The following is a 20,545-nucleotide window of genomic DNA, read 5'->3' as shown; positions in this document are numbered from 1 at the left end:
CCCCTTGCATAGGGCTGATGGTGTAAAACAGGTGCCGTGCTGTCAGGTTACCATGGAAACAGCTGCACGTGCCCAGCTCATTCTCTCCATGTAATACCTTTTATTTAGTTTGTTCATGTCTGGAGATTTACTGTAAGGAGGTAAATCAAGGCTGCGCACAAGTGCATACCCACACGCTTCATCCTTGTGATTTATAAGCTCTGTAGTGGGCAGCAGGGAAAATGAGTTATTCTACAGCTAAACAATGCAATGGCGTTTAGGGACACAAAACCACGTTTAGAAGGGTAATTAATGACCCAGAAAATGAAGATAACATCTTGTTAATTTTTAAAATACGTTGCAAAATATCAATACGATGTGGCCCTGGTTGTGTGTATGTGTGAGAGAGAGAGAGAGAGAGAGAGACAGAGAGAGAGAGAGAGAGACAGAGAGACAGAAGGGGGTTGATTCTGGAGGTAACCCCCCTTGTTAACCACTGGTTGTCTGTGGGTGGCAAAGCTGTGAGGGTATTTAATTTCTCCCTCATATTTCCTTGTGTCTTCATTTATTCCACAATGAACTCCTTTTTTACCTCTATGAAAAGCACAGGCACACACATGCACACGTAATAACTACTGCACAGGAATGCAAAGCCATTTGAGAAACAGTGTGACACCCGCATAACGTGAGCTTTGCACCAGGCGGACCTGGGGTCAGCCGGGGCTGCTCTCAAGCTCTGCCGTCAGAGCCTGGGTCTCCCGATGCCGCCGGTGGGGCGGGCGGCACCCCTTCCACGGTTCCTGTGTGGTCAGAGCACAGCTCCTGGAACCCAGGGGCTCAGGCTTGCTTGTTGCCAGCATGAGGGCCAGAACCAGGGCACGGGGTGTTAACAGGACACCCAGGCATTCCTTGGGGGCAGGACGGGGGCCGCCGGAGCCCTTGACGTCAGGGCGGTCAGTCCGGGTCATGCTTGCCAGGCAAGACCAACGTGCAGCTCCTGGGCTGGCCTGTCCTCCGTGTGCCTCACGTGTTGGTGTCACCAAGAGAAACTGGCAGGTGCCCTTTCTCCCGCGAGCGGCAGCTGCATCTCTGCGCCGCCCATTCTGGTCGGGCTCAGGACAGGCAGCCTTCTTCTCCTGAGGCCTGGAGGCACCTCCCCAGTGCCCCGAAGCACCACACTCAGGACCTGAAGCTGCTGGGAGAACTGCGTCCCGCGAGGGAGACTGCCCTGCCTGTCGGGTGCTGGCAGGAGAGACGGGCAGCTGAACAGGCTCCGGCACCCCTGCCTCTGTCCTCGGTTAGCATTCCGTTGCAGTTGGGCATTTTTAGCAGTCTGAGTTTAGATGCTGCCGCATCTGAGCGGTGTGATTTGGGGTGAGTCATCTGTCTCTGGGTCTCTGCCTCCTCATCTGTAGAAGCGAGGGGGTGGGAGGCGATGGTGTATAAGGGCCCTTGCAGGTGGCAGTTCTGAGACTTGGTCATCCGCCCACCCCCAGCCTGGGTCCTTGAGGCCGTCTTCTGTAACCTTGGAGTCTCTGCTTCCCTTCCAAGGATGCACGAAGCCAGGGTGAGTCAAGGGGATGATAGAACCCACAGGAGGGAGAAGGCCACTGGTGACGAGTGCACTCGAACAGAGCTTAACGGGTCTTTTGGTTGAATATTCTCTCGAATGCAATGGCAGACTACCGACGGGACTGGATGACAGGAGCCTGATGTGTCCAGAAATCCCATTACTCTGAATCTTGCTGTGGTTTTTAAAAAAAATTTTGGTGATGTAATTAACCCCTGTGACAATGTGCATTGGCCTTTATGAGGGCAGGGCACCGTGTAAGCTGTGTCCCATGCCGTGTGTCTCATTATTAAGACAGTGCTTCAAGGAAAGCACTGCTATGTCCTTTTCACAGATGAGAGAATGTAGCTTAAATGTCAAGTGACCTGCCCAAGGTCACAGTTAGTAAGATGGCTAGAAAACACAATCACTCATGAAGGGAAGCTGGAAGACTGATTAAATGAGCTCTTTTCCTGCAGCGGAGGAAACTGAGGCTCAGAGAAGTTGAGTGATGGGCCCAAGGTCCCATAGCTAAAACACTGCTGGAGCTCTTGGTCTCTTGACTCTCGCAGCATCCCCCACAAAATGCCCAAGGCTGGTGCGTGGTGCTTTGTTCCTGGGCTGCCTCTGCCCATGGTTTTGGAAGCCAGCCTTCTCTCTGGTTCCTGTTCCGCCCGTTATTCACCACGGGTTCTTGGGGCAAAACTCCCTCAGTGTTTTAATATGTATGAAGTCGGGCTCAGGGAAAGAGGGAAGCAGGCTTTTAGGGGCTGCCTGAAAAGATCTGCACACAGCCCAGGGGGCATGGAAGGAGAGAAAGGGGCATGGACCCTCCTTCACAGAGTCTGCAAGACAGCTGGCACGAAATAAAAGCTTGCCTCACGAGTGAATGCATGGATGGAGTGTGGACCTCCGTCATCTAGGACCAGGGGCCAGTAGAGCTGTCACAGACTCTGCAGTCGGAAAGGTTCAGCTTCAGATTCTGGGTCCACTTCATGTTAACTGTACGTCTCCCCTGGAGCTACTCTGAGCCTCAGTTTCCTTTTCTGTGAAAAGTGGGAAAGGGAATAATAATAGTCCCTACCGTGTGAGGTGGCTGAGAGGATTAGCCCAATGCCCTGCATAGCAAGCCCTCATCATGGGTGATGCTGCTCTTCTTGTCACCCCGTCCTCATCAGCCCTGCTGTCCTGGTGATGATGAGAATGGTGACGATGATGAGAGGCTGTTACCACCGCTCCGGGCCAGGCTGGCCCAATTCGTGGGGAGTCAGGGAGAGCAGGGAGGGGTGATGGCTTCCGTGCCCCTCCCACCCCCGGTCCTTCCACGTTGACAAAGTAAATGAATAAGCACAGTGAAGATGTTGGTGTCAGGTTTCCTGTGGCTGGACGCTGAGTCTGTTTTCCGTGGAGATGTGGTCTGTGAGCCCCACGGGAGAAAGATTTAGAAACAAGGCCAAAGTGTGCGGTTTCCAGTGGGCTTCCTTTTGTATCCCGAGGGTCCTTCGGCTCTGGGCGTCGGAGCGCTAAGGGGAGGGACCCCGTGAGCTGCGGTGTGTTGCCCCTTCCTGGACCCACAGTGCCCTCTGGTGTTTGGAAGCCAGAGCATCACTCCAGTTTTCCTCCGCGTGACAGTGGGGAGATCTCTGCTCCTCTTTTCCTTAGGAATCTGATGGCACCTAGGGGTCGAGAGCAAAGGGAGCTTTTGTTTTATGGTCAAACGTGGGCTCAAGGGATGGAAAGAAAGCAGGTTCGGGGAATTGGGTAGACCTGATTTGGATTCCAGCTCTGCAGTGGCTGGGTGAGCTTTGGGTGGTGTCTCTCAGAGCCTCAGCTTCCTCATCTGTAAAGTGGGGCCATTGATGCCCACCCCTTAGCGCTGTTGTGGGGCTTATAGGAGGTTGGCAATGCCTGTGACAGCACCTGGCTTAGTCCCTGGCACGTGGTAGGTGTATGCAAAGATCTGTCCCTTTTCTTTATTCCTTTCTTTTGTCTGCTAGGAGCTATTGCTAAAATCCATAGAAGAGTGACATATGTGCTTCTTCAGTAGACAACATTCAGGTACCTAGTACGTGGGAGAGAGCAGTGGGTTCACAGAGGCTCACTCAGTAGTTCAGCAGAGGAGACATGCACACACATTCTGGTCCCGTGGTTATCTAATCACGAGTGTGATCCTTCTTCCTGGTCCTTAATCGAGTCCGTTGTGCCACCTCCATCCCCCACCCTGTTATACACACAGCGGGTGAGGACGCTGTCAGGAGACCCTGCCTAGGACACCAGCCACATCAGCAAAGCACCTTGAGGGTTTCCCAGGACACTCGGTGTTTCACTGCTGGGGGTGCTTAGAGAATGAAACTAAAACATGTCTAGGAAATTATCATAAGCACAATTCCAGTGAAGGGAAAAACAGAAACAAAAGCTGACTCTGTTCTGTAGACGTACTCATGACAATGACCAACCAAAGCAAAAATGGAAGATTGCATTTCATCAACCAGATGGACATAAGTGGAAATTAGGAAGCCCTTATAGGTGGAGACATACATGCAATATGGCGTACATGAAATAGTAGAAGGAAGCCGTATGTGCTCACACACAAAATGCATGTGCAGAGAGAATACCCAGTGCGCTAGGGTAGTGGGATCTGGAATATTTCATGTCTTGTTAATTGCTCTTCATGTTGTTATAACATTAGTACTTTTGCATAACAAACGTTTAACCAACGACGAGAGCTTAAACTTAATATGATAAAAAAGTTAAAAATACAATATAGTTACAGTTGCTCATGTGTGAAATCCAAAAGCAGTATGATTTTGGAGGGAAGAGCCCTCTCTCCCAGTGTGGGGTGTTGGCTGCATCCTGCAAGCTTGGCGGCAGGTCCCAGGTGGCAGAACACGGCAGTGGCGGAGGGTCAGGCTTTGGGAACCTGGCACTGCCCCTGTTCTGCTGTGTGACCTTGGAGAGGTCATTACAATTCTCGGTGCCTATTTTCTCACATGAACATTGACTGTAATAGTAACAACAATAGGCTCTTGTAAGATTGGAGGGTTACGTGATTGTGTCCACGGAGAGAACTTAGCAGAGCACCTGGCAGGTCAGAAAGCATTAGTAGGAGTCAGGTCTAAGCCTCTGGGCCCTGGATTCCCCTGAGCACGACGGTCAGTTCAGACACGTTATCTAAATTAGTCCAAACACAATGACAGACTCGGTACTTTCACTTAGAAACCTGGGGATGGCGTTCTTTCCCCTGGGGCCCAGGGCTGTGGGGTGAGGGCCTGGACATCCCTGCAGCCATGAAATGAGCTGGGTGGGGTAGGGTGAAGGGGACACACCGGGGTTGGGCCCACAGGGGACCCTTGTAGGTGACATTGCAGAGTGGAGGCCAGGCTCATCGAAGCCTGCATCTCCTGCTGCTCAGTGCACAGGGCAATGCGTTTCCTGCCAGGGCTCTTTGTTTTCTTTATGAACAGCTGCTGATATTAATATTTTAACTAGGGTTGGGATAGGATGGAATGTAGAAGGCGGAGACCAGCCTAGACCTGGTGCTGAGGGGACCCCCCCCCCCCCAGTTTCCCTCTAGTGGAGAGGAACAGGGAGAGGGCTCGCAGCCCCTCATCAAGTCTGGCTCCCACCTTACAGATGATGGGGGCTTTGGGGAGCCACAGGGGATGGAATTGGGGCACATTGTCCCATAAAGCCATGCTTGGGTCAGCAGCTGTGTCCTCAGCACTTGGTAGAGGGGGAAAAAACCCAAAACAACAACCATCAAAAAGTCCTTTCCTCAGCATTTTCACAAAAATCTGTACTGCAATACATAACACTTTGTATGGATTTTGTGCTCAGATTTCACAGTGCGGTGCCCCGGAAAAACTATGTGAGCAAATAGAAGAAACTCAGCTGGACTTTATTGGGCTGGTCGACTCGGTAACAGACAGAATTTTAGATCATGCAAACATGGGTTCCTCGTCTTTTATGTGTTTTTTTCCGTTTTTATTGGGACCGTAAATCTGATGGTGAAAGAGGGGTCTGAGCTGGACAAATAGCAGAGGCTGTTCTGACTTCCCGGATGCTGCCCTCTAGAAACGTTAACCAAATGTCCTGCAGTGGATGCCGGAGCCACGTGAGCCCTGGGCAGTCTGAAGTCATCACGGGGGACGTCCTTGTGGGTTGGTTCACCACGAAGCTAAACAAATAAGGTGCCGATTAGATAACCAAGGAAAGCGTCCACGGCCATCATGATGAAACTAAGGAGAGCTGTTAGAAGGCCAGGTTCAGAGTGACCAGCTGAGGTGGGCTGGTCCCCAGGTCTGAGGAAAGTAGGTTCCCCACAAGCTTATTCCAAACCAAGCCCCTGAGAAGCCCGGTGCTTCCTGTTCTCTGGTTTGAAGTTGGACTAAGCAGGCTCCCCTGCGTTGCTGTGGACCTGAAGTTCCGGCCTCTGAGGAGAGACAGTGGCTTGAGGAGCGCTGGGGACCCGTGTGCCCACAGTGGGGCAGGGCGCCTGGAATTCCTCAGGTCCAGATGGCGTCCTTTGGCTCACATGCGCTCTCCTGTCTGAAAATGCAAATGCATGTGAATTTGCATTTGATTTTTGAACGCTGCTGTGATCACACAACATTCCCTACAGACCTCTGTTCAGCGGCTCTGTGTTACTTGGCGGATCAAGCTCCCCCCGCCATGTTTGGCGTGCGCTTCCCGCCTGCTGTGTTGACCCCAAGTGGCCCTCCCCCCATCTTTGTCTCCTGCCCTTTCTGGGTCCTTCTCTGGGTCCATGCTTCCACCTCCCTGGCATCAATTCCTCCTCCTTGCATGTCCGCCGCGCCTCCCTTTTCCTGTTGGAATCCTGGGGATGCTCCTGATGCAGTAACCTTCGGGGCGTCAAGCATGGGGCCAGGTGGTTCCACGGCCATTGACTCACCCAGTCCTCCCAGTGAGGGCAGGTGGAGGGCATCACCATCACCATTTCATGGCAAAGGCCACTGAGACTTAGGAAAATGCTCCCATGCATCGATGTTTTCACTGTAGAAGCTGTAGGAAGAGGACGAAGTAGTTTATAATGAGCTCTGGTTTGTTCAAAAGTGTGACAGCTACCCAATCCGGATCCAGTCCTGTGCTGGAGGGCTGGAGAAGGACAGTAAAATGACGGACATGAACTTCAGAGCAGGATTCATCCAACCATCTGCACCCGAGAGTCAGGCGGGTGGAGGAGCGGAGGGTGACGTGTCTAGAAAGCATCTGCCTCACTGCAGAGCTAATAGGGCAGAGCCAGCGGTAGGTGGCAGAGATGTTCCCACTCACATGGTCCTGATTAGCCCTGCAGTCTGAGGTCTGAGCTGGCTGAGAGCCCTTCCTGTGAAGCATCTACTTCAGGGGACAGTCCGACCTGCTCTCTCAGTGACACTTCTCTGATCTCAACGTGACAGACACACCTTGTGCCGTCCACAGTGTGAAAGGCTGGGTCCTTCCCACCTGAGCTAGTTCTTTCTTTGGTGTCTTTCAAAGACAGGCAGTATTTTAAATTGTGAGATGAGAAGATTTCGTGGAGGTGGAGATGGACTGCGCAGGTGGGCGGGGAGTGAAGCACCAGCTCTGCTGTGTGTGGAGTTTCTTCCCAGTGCCTCCTTTCCAGAGCAGTGCCCGAGACAGGCCCTCAGGAAGTGTGAGAGGCTCCTGTGTATCATGGGGTTCTGGTGTAGGTGAGATGTGTGGCATTGCAGGGCACGATGGACACACTTTTACTTCGCAGATTCTGCCTGAGAGGATGGGGTGGGGGCATTAGCACTGACAGCCAGGGAGAGTTCAGTGGCCAGCACTTGGTGATTTTTTCTGGAACAGTAGAGTGACTTTGTCTCAAAGAAGGTGCCTTGTAGTGGAAAGAATCATGACATCAGCCTTTTATGGACCACTCGATATCTGCCAGCTGTTCAGTTTATGAGATTCATCTTCCTGCAGCTCCTTGAAGGAGCCTGGAGTGTGCCCGAGGGCTGAGGCTGTGTCTCTCTGACCCTACACCCCTCACTCTTAACCACTGCACTGGCCAATGCCGGTTCCCTGCCCTCCCCCGAAAAGGGATGTTTTTATCTGGGAATTCTTGACCCTCAAAACCCATGTGCCTTGTGGGAATCAACTCAGTTTATGCAATGACTACATTAGAGAGCCTCTGAGGCATAAAATATAAATTATATGTGTGTGTTTGTAGGTGTGAAACCTCCAAGATGTATTTATGCCACTTGCCTCCAGCTCTGGGTCTCATTCTCCTTTTTCACGGCTGGCTTAATCAGCGCCCCCGGCTCCTATTCTTAGCTTGTGCCTTAATGTGCATTATTCACGGTTATCGACGTGGATAACTGTGGTTGAGCGCCTTCTATCTTTAACGTAATTAAAGGGCTTAGGGGAAAATAAGTTTAGCTGCTCCGTGCCCTCACATAGCCTTGTAGGTTGGGGTGAGATGCTGGGAGTTAGAATAAATAAAGGCGCCACGGACCCTGTCCGTGGTGCTGAAGGACATGCTGCGGAAGTTTTGAGTTCATGGGTTCTCCCAGCCCCAGGCAGAACTGGAACAGGCAAGTCTGCACTTTTTCCAGCTCTGTCTGACACTCAGGCTCTTGCCAAGCCTCATGGCCCAGTCACAGGGCCAAGGGGTTCATACAGGAGGGTGAGAGCATTTGTGGGAAGGGTAAATGCTGGACTGCTGCTCAGCTGGGCTGGAGGGCAGGGGAGGCTAAAGCCATGGACCTTAGACACCAGCTGGCTGGACTCAGACCCCAGCTTGGCCACTTAGCAGCTGTGTAACAGCTACTCAACCCCTGCAATCTTTGCTTTCCTCATGCATACGTTGGCACCTATAATTGTACTGGCCTCAGAGGGTTACAACCAGGGTGAAAGGAACTGATGAAAATAAGTGGCTTATGTTTGTAAACAGTGCTCATAAATGTGACGTATAATTACCATTACACCAGCATAGTTTTCCACCTTTTACACCAAGTGCCATCTTCTGCGTCCTCTGCATCAATGAGGTCTTATCCCCCAGGGGCAGCCGGTAGCTGGGAAGTGCCAGTGTTCCCTGCCTCCCCGAGGAGGACTTCTGTCGCTCCCAAAGCCCCAGGGAGCCTGGAGCTGTTATTAGAAAGCGTGTTCCAGGTGGGCTGACATAGAGGTATAAGGCGTCTTTTCCTTTTTTCATTCATCCAAAATAATTTGCAGAGCATCTAAGAGTAGTAACAGTCCCCCCTGTTCACAGGTGTTGCTGTCTGCCAGGACTCACCCACAAGCTACTCAGTTTAGGGTAGAGACTGTTGTCCTCATTTTACAACCAGGTGCAAGTGACTTTATCTCTGTGTGGCCAAGCCAGGAATTCAGCTCATATATTCTGACACCACAGGGAAGAGGTTCTCAAACTTGACCAAGCACCCAAACCAGCTGGAGGGTTTGTTAGACCGGCTTGTGGGGCCCCGCTCCCAGTCTGTGTGATTCAGTGGCCCTGAGGTGAGGCCAGAGAGCCTGCCTTTCTCACCAGGCCCATGTGGTTCTGGTGCCGCTGGTCCAGGAGCCGCTCTGAGGGCCACTGCCCAGAGGACTCCCTGGCCCCGCTAACGGGCCTGCCCTGGATCTACCTGTGGAAGAAGAGGAATGCTGACATGGCATCTTTAGCAGTGAAGCAATGTCTTTGTCAGGATTTAGGGGAAAAACGATGATATTTAATTAATGGAAAGAAAAGCGGGAATATCTGTTCTCTCTTTTCTCTGGATGTTTCCCAGTGAAGTAACCATGTAATTCGTGGAGCTCTGGTTCTGACAAGTGGGCCTGGGCGGATAATTTCCTGCCAGATATTACCCGCCGGGGGCTCCCAGTGAGGTCATTGAGGCTGTGTGTGTGTGTGTGTGTGTGTGTGTGTGTGTGTGTGTCTGTACGGGAGGGGTGGCCAGAGAGGTCAGAGCCTTGGCTTGGAATCAGGGCCCTGATTTTGAGTCAAGGCTGCCAGTGTGAACTGGGGGCAGGCTCCTCTTCCCCGAGCCCTGGTTACCATCTGTAATCAGTTTCACTTGCGTTATCTATGGTCATCTTTTTTTTTTTCTTAGTTTTTCATTCAGGTTTTATTAATTCAATTCCATAATGACTGTGACATATCATGAATATGAAACAAAATGTATTTTATTTTTATATTGTTTATTTTTTAATTGAAGTATAGTTGATTTACGATGTGTTAATTTCTGCTGTACAGCAGAGTGACTCAGTTATGCACATATATGCCTTCCTTTTTATATTCTTTTCCATTATAGTTTATCCCAGGAGATGGGATATAACTTCCTTTGCTGTCCCTGTAGGACCTTGTTTATCCATTCTATATGTAATAGTTTGCATCTGCTAACCCCAAACTCCCAGTTCATCCCTCCCCCACTCCCCCTCCCCTTTAGCAACCACAAGTCTGTTCTCTGTGTCTGCGAGTCTGTTTCTGTTTCATAGATAGGTTCACTTGTGCCATATTTTAGATTCCACATACAGCGATATCATATGGTATTTGTTTTCCTCTTTCTGACTCATTTCACTTAGTATGGTAATCTCTAGTTGCATCCACATTGCTGCAGATGGCATTATTTCATTCTTTTTCATGGCTGAGTAATATTCCATTATGTATATGGTCCTCTTCTTAAGCTGAGTGGTTTCCTTTTTAAGATGAAGAATGGAGGTTCCAGATAGTTTACTCCACATAACCGAACTTGGTGCTTCTTTCAAATTCCCCTGTGTACAGAGCATTTTCCGAAGCATTGTCTCAAGGCATCTTCCCAGCCACCTTGGGCTAGAGGTGCTGTTACTCCTTGCCTCATCCTGTTTATGGTGGTGAAGCTGAGACCCCGGGGGGGAGGTCACTTGTTCTGCTCAGCTAATGGGCAGCAGAGGCGACACGCAAATCCAGGCTCTCCTTTCCAGTCTGGTTCTCTTTCTCCCCTCCCTCCTTCCCTTCCCCTGCCCCCCCCCCCCCTTTTTCTGTACTTTACTGTGGATCCTAAGCTACACATATTCCCTTTAAAGATCTCCCTGTGCCCGACCTTTCCAGTTCCAGGGCACCCTCCAGTCTGTTCTCCACTCCTTTCACTGACCCACCGTATGGACTTGAGACAGTGTTCTTAGTTCTCATCGGAATATAAACAACTGGCATTTTAATAATATTTTATAATGTATCAATTATATCCACACTCATTTTCTCATCTGGAAACAGCGTGAACCTCCATCTTACAAATGATGGAACTGAGGCTCTGAGGGGTAGCGTGACTCTCCTGATGAAATATCAGTGGGCAGCCTGTGGCTGTAACTCTCTCCCTTCAGAAAGCCTGCAGGCAGCTGAGTGCGGGTGGAGGACTTTGGAAGGGGTCTCACGGGGGCACGTTGGTGTTCTGTGATGTTAAGATTAGGTGACACTGAAGCATGAAATATCCAGGTCAGGTTGACTTTTTCTTGGGGACACAGTTTTCAAGGGCAGGAACCCATCTAAATGAGGTGCCTGGACCTCATGATGACTTGCGAGTGGAAATTTCTCAGAATGTGTCTATTTGCAGTGCTGGCTTGGTTATCCTAACCATGTAAAGATTCAAAAAGGGATGTTACCTTCTTAGACAAAGAAAATATTCACCTCTAAGGAGGCTTCTTGTCAGGTTCTTAGACTACAAAGCAAGGGTAACCCACCCTCCATAACAAAGCAGAAGGGGCTGGTTCTAGGATACCAGTCCTCTAAAACCAGTTTGCCAAGCTGTCCCGTCCTTGGGAGCACAGACCCTGCGGGAGGTTTATGAGGCCTACTTACAGATGCAGATGGAGACTCAGACCTTTCCCTGCATTGACCCAGGCCATTAGTACTGAGTGATGGAACAGGATCTCAAGCTTCAACTTACTGGCTGTTGAGACCATTGTTTTCCTACAATAGCCTGCAGTTCACTTTGTCCCTGGAGGTTGCATACCCCCAGGACTAATTTTGAAGTAGGAGGGTCCCCCCATCGCCTCCCCTTATAAACCCGCGGGGCTCAGGAAGGGATTGAAGCACAGGGCACACTCGTGGGGGCCGGGATCAGGTGGGCGCTGCTCCCGCGGAGGTGACTGAGTCCTGATTCCCATGTCCTGGAGCTCCCGTCCTGTGATGAGACAGACTCACACAGATACTTGTAGGGCACTTGTTGGAACGTGCCAGCAGGGCCGGACACATGACAACTGTGGGAGGTTCCGGAACTCTCTGGAGTTCCCTCTGCCGTTGTCTCTGGTCTCCTCCCTGGCTTCCTTTACTAGACAGTCCTGGAGGCTCCGTGCCCTGCTGCCCTCCCCTCTATATCTCTGAGGCAGGAGCCCACCGAGACCTCCCTTCCCTGCCTGCAGCTGCGGGACCCCCCACCTGGAGCCACAGGAAGACAGACTGGCCTTTCAGGGACTGGGTAACCGCTCCCTGGGGCAAGCTCTGCACCCAGTCACCCCAAGAGGCCTGATCCTGGAGGGAAGAACCATGGGGGGGGGGGCGTTTCCTTATTCTTCTGTGATGTTCCCCCTTTTGGAAGGTTTGAACTTATCCCTAGTGATGTAGGGAAGCCGAGTTAAGTGGGCTGGTCCCTGCCATCTGGAAACACACCGCCTTTTGCTGAGATCAGAGCAGGATGGGGCAGGAGTAAAAGGTGGGCCTTGGAAACAGAGGGCCTCTAGGGAGTGGAGCCCCCCCTGTCCCTGACCCCCAGCATCCTGGCTCGAGTCAGAGCCCCTGCCTCCTGCGAGGCCTTGGGGGACGCTCCAGTGCTTTCCCAGGGAAGTGGGCTGGCTGAGGCTGAGCAGGGCTGACCGTGATCCCTGGGGAGGGAGAGCCGGGCTGGGCGCCCAGGCCTCAGCCACCCCCACCGGGCTCACCAGGCCATGGAACTGCTGGGCGGCTGCCGGAGGGCCAGGGTCCCTCTGTGCTTGTGGGCTGCATGTGAAGTGACTGTGAGACACTTAGCCCGCGGGGTTGCCGGGTGTCCGTGCACTGCTGCGTGCCAGTGCTAAGTGCTGTGCACACGGTAAGAGGAAGACGCTGAGGCCTGGCGTCCACTCTCCCGCTACACGTGCTGTAACTCTGCAGAGCGTTGAATCTCTGTGCTTCCATTTCATAAACTAGGAATGTAGGTAGTGGTTGCACCTCCCTGTGGAACTGCTGTGGGGACCCGTCGAGCACACCGATGAGAGTGAGGAACTCAGAACCTGGCAGGTCGTGAATGCGCAGTGAGGCCAGCAGCGCGTCTGTAATATCCCCTTAATATTACCTTTAATATCCCGTTAACATTACTGCTAGTGCTGCCGTTAGTGCTAAGGACAGCAATGCTAGTTGGTGTCTAGCTGTGGCTCTGTGGCTCCGTCCTGCAGGCATCACTCGCGTCTGTACTGCTTGCCTCTTTCAGCCTCGGTTGACTTTCAGAATAGTCAGATGGAGGGACAGGTGGGCAGGGGATTCGTCGCTGCTGTGTGGGTGTGGAAACAGAGGCTGAGGAATCTCTGGCCACAGCTGCCCTTTCCTCATAGGGATGGTGAGGACAGTCGGACCCCAGAAAGCACCCCATCAACTCCCACTTGTCCCGAGGAAATGGCCACCGCAGAAAACCTGGGCCCTTGACATTGAACAATCCTTCCTCTTGTGAAAGGACCCAAACTGCTCTCCTGCCTTTGTGTCCAGCCAGGGAGAGTCAGATGTTCCCAAAGACCAATGAGAAAGTCTCTCCGCTTCAGAAACCCCACCTAAGTACAGTGCTTGCCAGTCAGAGACTGTCTCTATCCTTCTTCTTCTTCTTCGATAACTAAGGTTGACTCTCCCTTCTAACACCTTTGAACCCCTGCTGATGGCAGCCAGGTCCCCTGGATGCAAGTGTGTGAAGGACTCAGTGTTGCCTGGAGGAGGTGCAGAGTCTCCCCACACACACACCCCAGGGGCAGGTCAGGCGGGCAGGGACACTTTGAAGAACCTCCATCTACAGAGCAAGTTTAAGGCTTCAAGACAACGTGCTGTGAAGGAGCTTGTGTAAATAACTTTATTTCACTGCATTTCACAAGCTTATGTGAACTGAGAACCCCCTAATCTTTCCCCCACCCCATCCCACATTAACTACAAATCAAACTGGTATCATCCAGACCAACTTTGGAAATGTTATACGAACTACATGGAGATATTTAGGACTTACACAAACGTGACAGTGGCTGTAATTGTTCCCATTTTGCAGAAAGTGAGACTGAGACGCTGAGATCAAGTCATTTGTCCAGAATGGCCCACCCTCCTCTAGGGGAGGGTTGCAGGAGCTGGATTCAGCCTGCCAAGTCCGTGAAGTCCCGCCCCCAGGCTGTCTTGCCTGCGACGTCCCCTCTGGAAGGTTCCACTCACGTTAACTATCTCCTTTGTCTCCAGGATTAGACCCTCCTGGCCCCGAGCCTAAGAACCAGACACCACTTCCTAGCAGATCAGTGTTCTGTGTGAGCACAAGTGCCCTGTGTGCACTGTTAAATTGCTAGGTGACAGCAGGAGAGGGCACCTTGTGTGGCCGTGGTTACAGTGTGCCAGGGGCAGAGGTGTCCCCACAGCATGGGGTGTGCTTTACTCCATCCTCCCAGTGATCCTGCTGGTGTCACCCGCCACACTTAGACAAGGGGCGAGTGGCACACAGGCTTCCGGAGTGGCTGCCTTTGGGATCACACAGCTAGAAAGGTGCAGAGCTGGGCCAGAGATGTCTGTTGGTCCCTCTGTTTTTCTCTCTGATATCACAGCGTCTTAAAATGTTGGGGCCAGAAGGCACTTTGCGGAAATTTTAAAAGTAAGTGTATGTTTGTGTGTACATATATACATACATGCGTGTGTCTTAATTTACAGAAAAAAACTAGAAATGTGTAATGTGTGATGTGTCTTTGAGAAAATAAGACCTATTTCAAGGGCTTATTATAAGGACTAAATAAGAAAATATCTGTAGAGTACGTCCTACAGGGTCCAGCCCATAGTGTTTTCTAAATATTACTTATAGATTCATCAGTTCACTCATTCATTGAATGTCTGACATCCTCATTTCACAGATAGAAAAGCCCAGGAAGAGGCATTGACTTGCTCTGTGTCCCGGGGAAAATTGATGGGGGGGCAGCTGGGATGAAGGTCTTGGTGGAGTCCTTTGGTTTGACTCAGGAGGTGAGGGAGCTGGACAGGAGCTGAGGGCTCCTGGATTTCCCTGGTTTTTTTCTGTGGGTTTTTTTTGTTTGTTTGTTTGTTTTATTGGCTGCGTTGGGTCTTTGTTGCTGCTCGTGGGCTTTCTGCAGTTGTAGTGAGTGGGGACTCTACACTTCTTTGCAGTGCGTGGGCTTCTCATTGTGGTGGTTTCTCTTGTTACAGAGCACGGGCTCTAGGCACGCAGGCTTCGGTAGCTGTAGTGCGAGGGCTCAGTAGTTGTGGCACATGGGCTTCGTTGCTCCTCGGCCTGTGGGATCTTCCCAGACCAGGGATTGAACCTGTGTCCCCTGCATTGGCAGGCAGATTCTTAACCACTGCGCCACCAGGGAAGCCCAGATTTCCCTGTTTTTGAGTTGCCTCCAGTCCGTCTCCAGGAGGCGTGGGGGGTGACGAGCAGGTCCCCACATCTGCTCCGTGAGTGTGCCTGTCACAGGCTTCTGTGTGATTCACTAGAATGGCATTTGCCCCAGCTTAAGAAACATTTTTAATACCCGGTCTGACCCAGTGGTTCTCAGCTGGTGTGATTCCCCCTCCCAGGGGACGTTCGGCAACATTGGGGATGTTTTGGGTTGTCCGCTGGGGCGTGCTGCTGGCATCTCGGGATGCTGTAGGACATCCTGCGGCACCCAGGGCAGCCTCCCAGCCCTGAGTGAAGACTCCCCAGCCCAGTGCTGAGGGGCCCAGGTCGAGAGCCCTGCTCCGGCCAGATGCAGTGCTGACGTGTGGCTGCGGGGCCTGGAGGGGGTCAGCCACACGGCTGAGTGCGGGGAGGGTGGGGCTGGGGCATCTCACGTGCGCTATTAGGGGCACATGCACCACCTGGGGGTCCCTGATGCGGCGGGCCTCGAGAGAAGCCTGAGGATGTGCATTTCTTACCGTCTCCCAGGAGGCGCCCAGGCTGTAGGTCTGTGAATCGCCCTCCGCGTAGTGATGACTCGGCCACAATTCCTGCCTGGCACCTTCTCCGCCGCACCAGCGTCCCAAGAGCCTGTCTGCAGTGCCGTCCTCACTCTGTCCTAACTGCTGTTCTCTTTCTGTCATCCTAGGGCTCGCTGGGCCTGCCGGGTGCCCCTGGGAGAGACGGCAGCAAAGGCATGCGGGTACGTCTGTTCCCACAGGGCAGCGCTGGGCCGGGCCCCTCACCATCAGATTTCCCTGTCCTCGAGCTGAGCTGGGGCTCGTTTGTACCAGGATCTTTCCAGGTCCCCAGAGGTCAGCGTGATAATTATAACAACACCAGCAGCAGCTGTTGCCACCAGGCATCACCCGTGTGTCCCTGGGAGGTGTTTTCCCGCTTATCTGACAAGCAGTTCTGCGTGGGAAGTCATGTCCCAGTGCCTAGACTTGGAACCAAGTCGAGGTCCAGGCTGAGGCACCTGGTTCCCAAGGCCCCAGTTCGTAGCTCAGGGAGGTGTGTGGGGCCCCAGCAGCACCCGTAGCCCGAATGGCCGGCCAGCCTCCCTCTGGTGGGTACCCTGACTCCATCTCTGCTCCCCAGCTGCTGGGTGGAAATACACTCCAGGACCCCAGGTGAAAAGTGATCTCAACTCGGGCAGGTCCATCTGATCCAGGAGAAAGGGTCCTCTTCTCCACCAGGAGCCCAAATGGTGATGGGTTCGGGTTCTTGGTGGTTCCTCGTGGTCACGCAAGCCGCTGTGCCCTCTCCGCCGTTCTGTCTCAACTAGCTTTGTGGACCAGCGGCAGGAGCAGTGAGTGGGGTGAGGTGACCAACACCCGCGGTGAGGACCGGCTCCTCTGCTGCTAGAGGGAGTCTCTGGGGGAGCCCGGGTCTCTGCTCACCGGCGGTTCCATCGTTTCCGTGCCAAGTTCTAGTTCCAGGAAGGGATGCCCGGGTGCCTGGGCCTGTGTCGCCGGGTTGTGACCGTGTGCTGTTCTGTGTGTGCAGGGGGAGCCGGGAGAGCCGGGAGAGCCGGGGCTGCCCGGGGAGGTGGGCCTGCGGGTAAGTGGTGCTTTGAGTCCTTCCTCTCGTGCTCCTGGTGCACAGATCTTGACGCAAAACCAGCTTTCTGGGTGACGTCTCTGTAGGGGTAGAGGAGAAGCCCAGTGGTCCCCTGCCTGTGCTTCTCACACCACCACACACATGCTCATGTGTGTGTCCACACATCCATGATGTTTTCTAAATTCTTACAGAAAATGAGTTATACTGCACTCTGCCATTTGTCTTTTTAAGCAAGAGACATGTCTCTCCACGTCAGTGCAGATCGGTACCACCTGTTCTTTTAATCAATGCATATTATTCCATTATACAGATGTCTCATAACTTACATAGCTTTTCCTCTATTTGTGGCCCTCAAGGTTTCTAACGTCATTTGTTTTTCACTAAAATCGACAAATGCACGCACGTGTGTGTGTGCGCGCGCGCGTTTCTCGTGTGTACTGTATTTTTCTTTCAGTAGGATAGATCAGTTGTCCCCAGCCTTTTGGCGCCAGGGACCAGATTCGTGGAAGAGTTTTTCCACTGATGGCGGGTGGGGGGGATGTTCAGGCAGTAATGTGAGCGATGGGGGGCGGCACATGAAGCTTCACTCGCCCGCCCCTCACCTCCTGCTCTGTGGCCCGGTTCCTAACAGGCTGTGGACCGGTACCGGTCTGCGGCGTCCGCGGCCCAGGGGTTGGGCACCCCTAGAGTAGATGACAAAAATTGGGATACCTTTGGCTGAGGAAAAGGACATTTTAACTTTAGTAGATTTTAACAGATATTGCCAATTTAGTAGCCCCGAGGTGGGCAGCAGGGCACCGCGGGGCTCTGCAGACTCCTGTTGGGCTTTGTCAGGATTTGTCCAGTCTGTGTCGGCCCCACAGCCACGTGTGAGTGGTGCTGTGGGAGTCAGTCATGTGACCCGGAGCTGTGCCCGGGTCCTGGCCGCATCCTGGCCCGGCCGCAGGCCACGGGACACGTGGACACGAAACTGCCGCACTGGCCTCATGAAAGCTCAGAGGCAGCATACTGCGATTCCTCGAAGTCGCGCAGAGCTGGGTGGGAACCCTGCCTCCCCCAGGCGGGGGATGGCCCGCGCTCCACGTGGGGGGCAGTGGAGGTGGAGGGGTCTCTCCAGGAGACCTTGTGCGGGGGACGCGTGGCGGGTGGGAAGCAGCCGTCTCAGCCCTGCGTGGTTATTGACGGAGTGTTGCCTCTGCTCCTGCCGTTTCTTTCCTCTCCTCTGTGAACGCTCTTCTGCAGGGACCCCAAGGACCTCCTGGACTTCCCGGACCTCCCGGCCCCGTCGGAGCTCCTGTAAGTAGAGGCAGTTGTCCAGAAGGGCTCTGTCGTCTTCCCCGGGGACTGGGACCCAGGCTCTGACAGGTCCCCAGCCCACATCTGTACCCGGAGGACGTGACAGTGAAGCATGGGTGTCTCCTTTGGGACCAGAAGTGCTCACACATTACAGCACTTAAAGGATTTCTTGGAGAACAAGTTTAAATGCACGTTCCCGGGGCCCCATTCCCAGATAAGGCAGCAGGTTTGTGTGGAGCCAGGAATCTGCATTTTTACGCAGCAGCCCAGGTATTTCTGACACGTGACCTAGAGAAGCCGTTTTTACCACCCTGTCCAGTCGGCCACTCTGGAAGGAGGTGGAATCTTTAATTCCCGGCCCCTTGAACACATGGGATGTTCAGCGACCAAGTCCTCGTGAATCGAGTGATGAACAAGTAGAGATGGTGTATAGGGGCAGAGTGACTTCTGGGTCTTTAGCCTTGTTCATGGTTCTTGTTAAAGATTTGAGATACTCTCCAGATGAAAGAAGCAGTGTAAAAGGTCATTGTGAAACACAGCAGCGTGCATTGCCTCAGGGGCATTCAAAACCTCCGATCTCTGCGTATCTGGCCAAAATATTTGAATGGGATTAGAATGGCGTGTATGTCCAGCTCCCCCCGCAGACCTAAGTTTAGGTCCCCAGACTGCCTGCCATCCCGTGCTCTGGCCCTGTGCCTCTTCCCTGGGTACCGAAGATGTATGTATCATTCCTGGAATCCACAAGTGGGCCCGGGCAGTCTCTGCCCCCTTTAATATCTTTTTTCATGGAGTGTCCCTTCTCTAGGAAGGGAGAAGAGAGAGGGGGGACACAGGGAGTTCACCTATTGACTCAGGACGTATTCAGGCCTCTCCAGCAGGGCCACGCACCAAGCTGCATTCCTGCCTGGGAGAAGCCGCGCTTCCACCAGCTGCGGCGCCAGTGACCCGGCATCTCAGTGCACCCCCTACGCACCTGAGAGGAGCAGACACATGTGCGTTCTGATCTCTGCACCGTACTGTGGGGCAGTAGCCTTCAGGCAGAACTGCTACACGATTCTTGTGCAAACCAAGGGGTTGATGCAGCCATTCACTGGGTCGCTTATTCATTCAGCAAGTGTTTAAGGACGTCACACGGCAGCTGCTCTTCCAGACCCTGGGGTACAGCATTGAAGGAAGGGGGGCACTGCCCTCGTGGGGCTCATGTTCTGCTCGGGGGACTCAGAAAATGTGTTGCGTGGGGCCAGGTGCTCGAGGAGAGCGAAGCCTGGTGAAGAGTGTGGGCGGGCGGGGCAGCGACTGTAATTTGGACCCTGCGGTCAGAGGAGCCCGCACCTCGGCTGGCGTTTCCATCACGCCCGCTCACAGAGGGGTGGGAGCCCTTAGCGCAGGTTCTGGGAGCTGCCCCTGAGGACCGTGAGTGGATGGAGGTTGGCGCCATGGCCCTCTCCCTGGGGGACATGGAGGAATGTGGCTTAAAGGGGCCCAGACTCTCAGGTTCAATGTTGGGCCGTTCCTCGATGCCATGATCGGACGGAATCGCAGGCTCTGGGTGGCAGTGGGGACTGACTCCAAGGCCGCCCTCCTGCGCTTGACCAGATGAGCTCGGGCGCCAGGGTGGGTTCAGGTATCAGCCGGGTGGTCCTGGGTGACCCAGGAGGGGGACCAGCCCCGGGAGCCCGCCTCCCACGCAGGTGGGGGTTCAGCTCGCTGCCCAGGCCGGAGGGGGTGGCGAAGGCCACTGTGTGGAGCGAGGCTTCATGGGAGACAGACCCTCACCACCTCCCCAGGCAGGCAGCCCGGCCCCAGGCCTCCGACTCAGCACAGAGAAGCGGGCCGCGGCCGCCGGCTTACTCATCTTCCCCTCTCCCCCAGGGTCTCCACGGAGAGCGAGGTGAACAGGGAGCCCCAGGAGAAAAGGTATTTACAGTCTGCTTCAGTCAGTCGGCTTCAGCTTTCTGTAGACAGTGTGCGTGTGTGTGTGTGTGTGTGTGTGTGTGTGTGTGTGTGGCGGGTGAGGGCCGGTGTAGACGAGGCATTAGTTCCATCCTTGTGAACATAAGCTCTGGGCCCGGAAGGGGTTGGGCCCGGTACCTGCAGGGGTTGCAGTCCCCTCACAGAGATGGAGTTTCGGGTTTCCAGGCCAGAGAGGTTTTGAAAGAGCCCTGGCTAGGGCTCCACCCCTCAGTCATCCTGACTCTCAAACAGGGGGAGCGGGTGTGGGTACAGTTGTGGCCTTGGTGACCCACATTTAGCCTCATTCACCAAGCAGTGTGACCTGACCTCAGCTGAGACTCGTATGCACAGGTCGCCACCCAGGTGACGCGGTTGAAGAGGGCTGAGGCTGGCTGTGCCTTCATAAGGATGCTGCCGGGTCACAGGTCATCCTCGGGCTGTCTTTCCTGGCCAGGTAATGCACTGGCCTCCTTCACGGGCGCCAGTGCTGTAGAATGCTCGGGGTTCTGGGGGTGGGAGTAAGGACTAGACATGCCACCCCCACCTCCCTAGACAGCAGCGGGCGTCGCATTCTCAGGAATCCCAGGCCTGTCCGGTCATTGGGCTCCTT

General features: G+C 53.5%; 1 protein-coding gene across 1 annotated transcript in view; it reads left to right on the top strand.

The window, feature by feature from the left end:
- Positions 1-20,545, top strand: part of COL22A1 (collagen type XXII alpha 1 chain) — a 241,314-nt gene that overhangs the window by 63,468 nt on the left and 157,301 nt on the right. Inside the window, exons 12-15 of the mRNA XM_057735587.1 lie at positions 15,773-15,826; positions 16,633-16,686; positions 17,929-17,982; positions 19,855-19,899. Coding sequence (XP_057591570.1) covers positions 15,773-15,826; positions 16,633-16,686; positions 17,929-17,982; positions 19,855-19,899 — 207 coding nt within the window. The remainder of the gene's footprint in view (positions 1-15,772; positions 15,827-16,632; positions 16,687-17,928; positions 17,983-19,854; positions 19,900-20,545) is intronic.

The sequence above is a fragment of the Hippopotamus amphibius genome, chromosome 5 (assembly GCF_030028045.1).
Source record: "Hippopotamus amphibius kiboko isolate mHipAmp2 chromosome 5, mHipAmp2.hap2, whole genome shotgun sequence".
Taxonomy (NCBI): domain Eukaryota; kingdom Metazoa; phylum Chordata; class Mammalia; order Artiodactyla; family Hippopotamidae; genus Hippopotamus; species Hippopotamus amphibius.
Note: the sequence above shows the minus strand (reverse complement) of the source record. Positions and strands in the feature narration are given on the sequence as shown.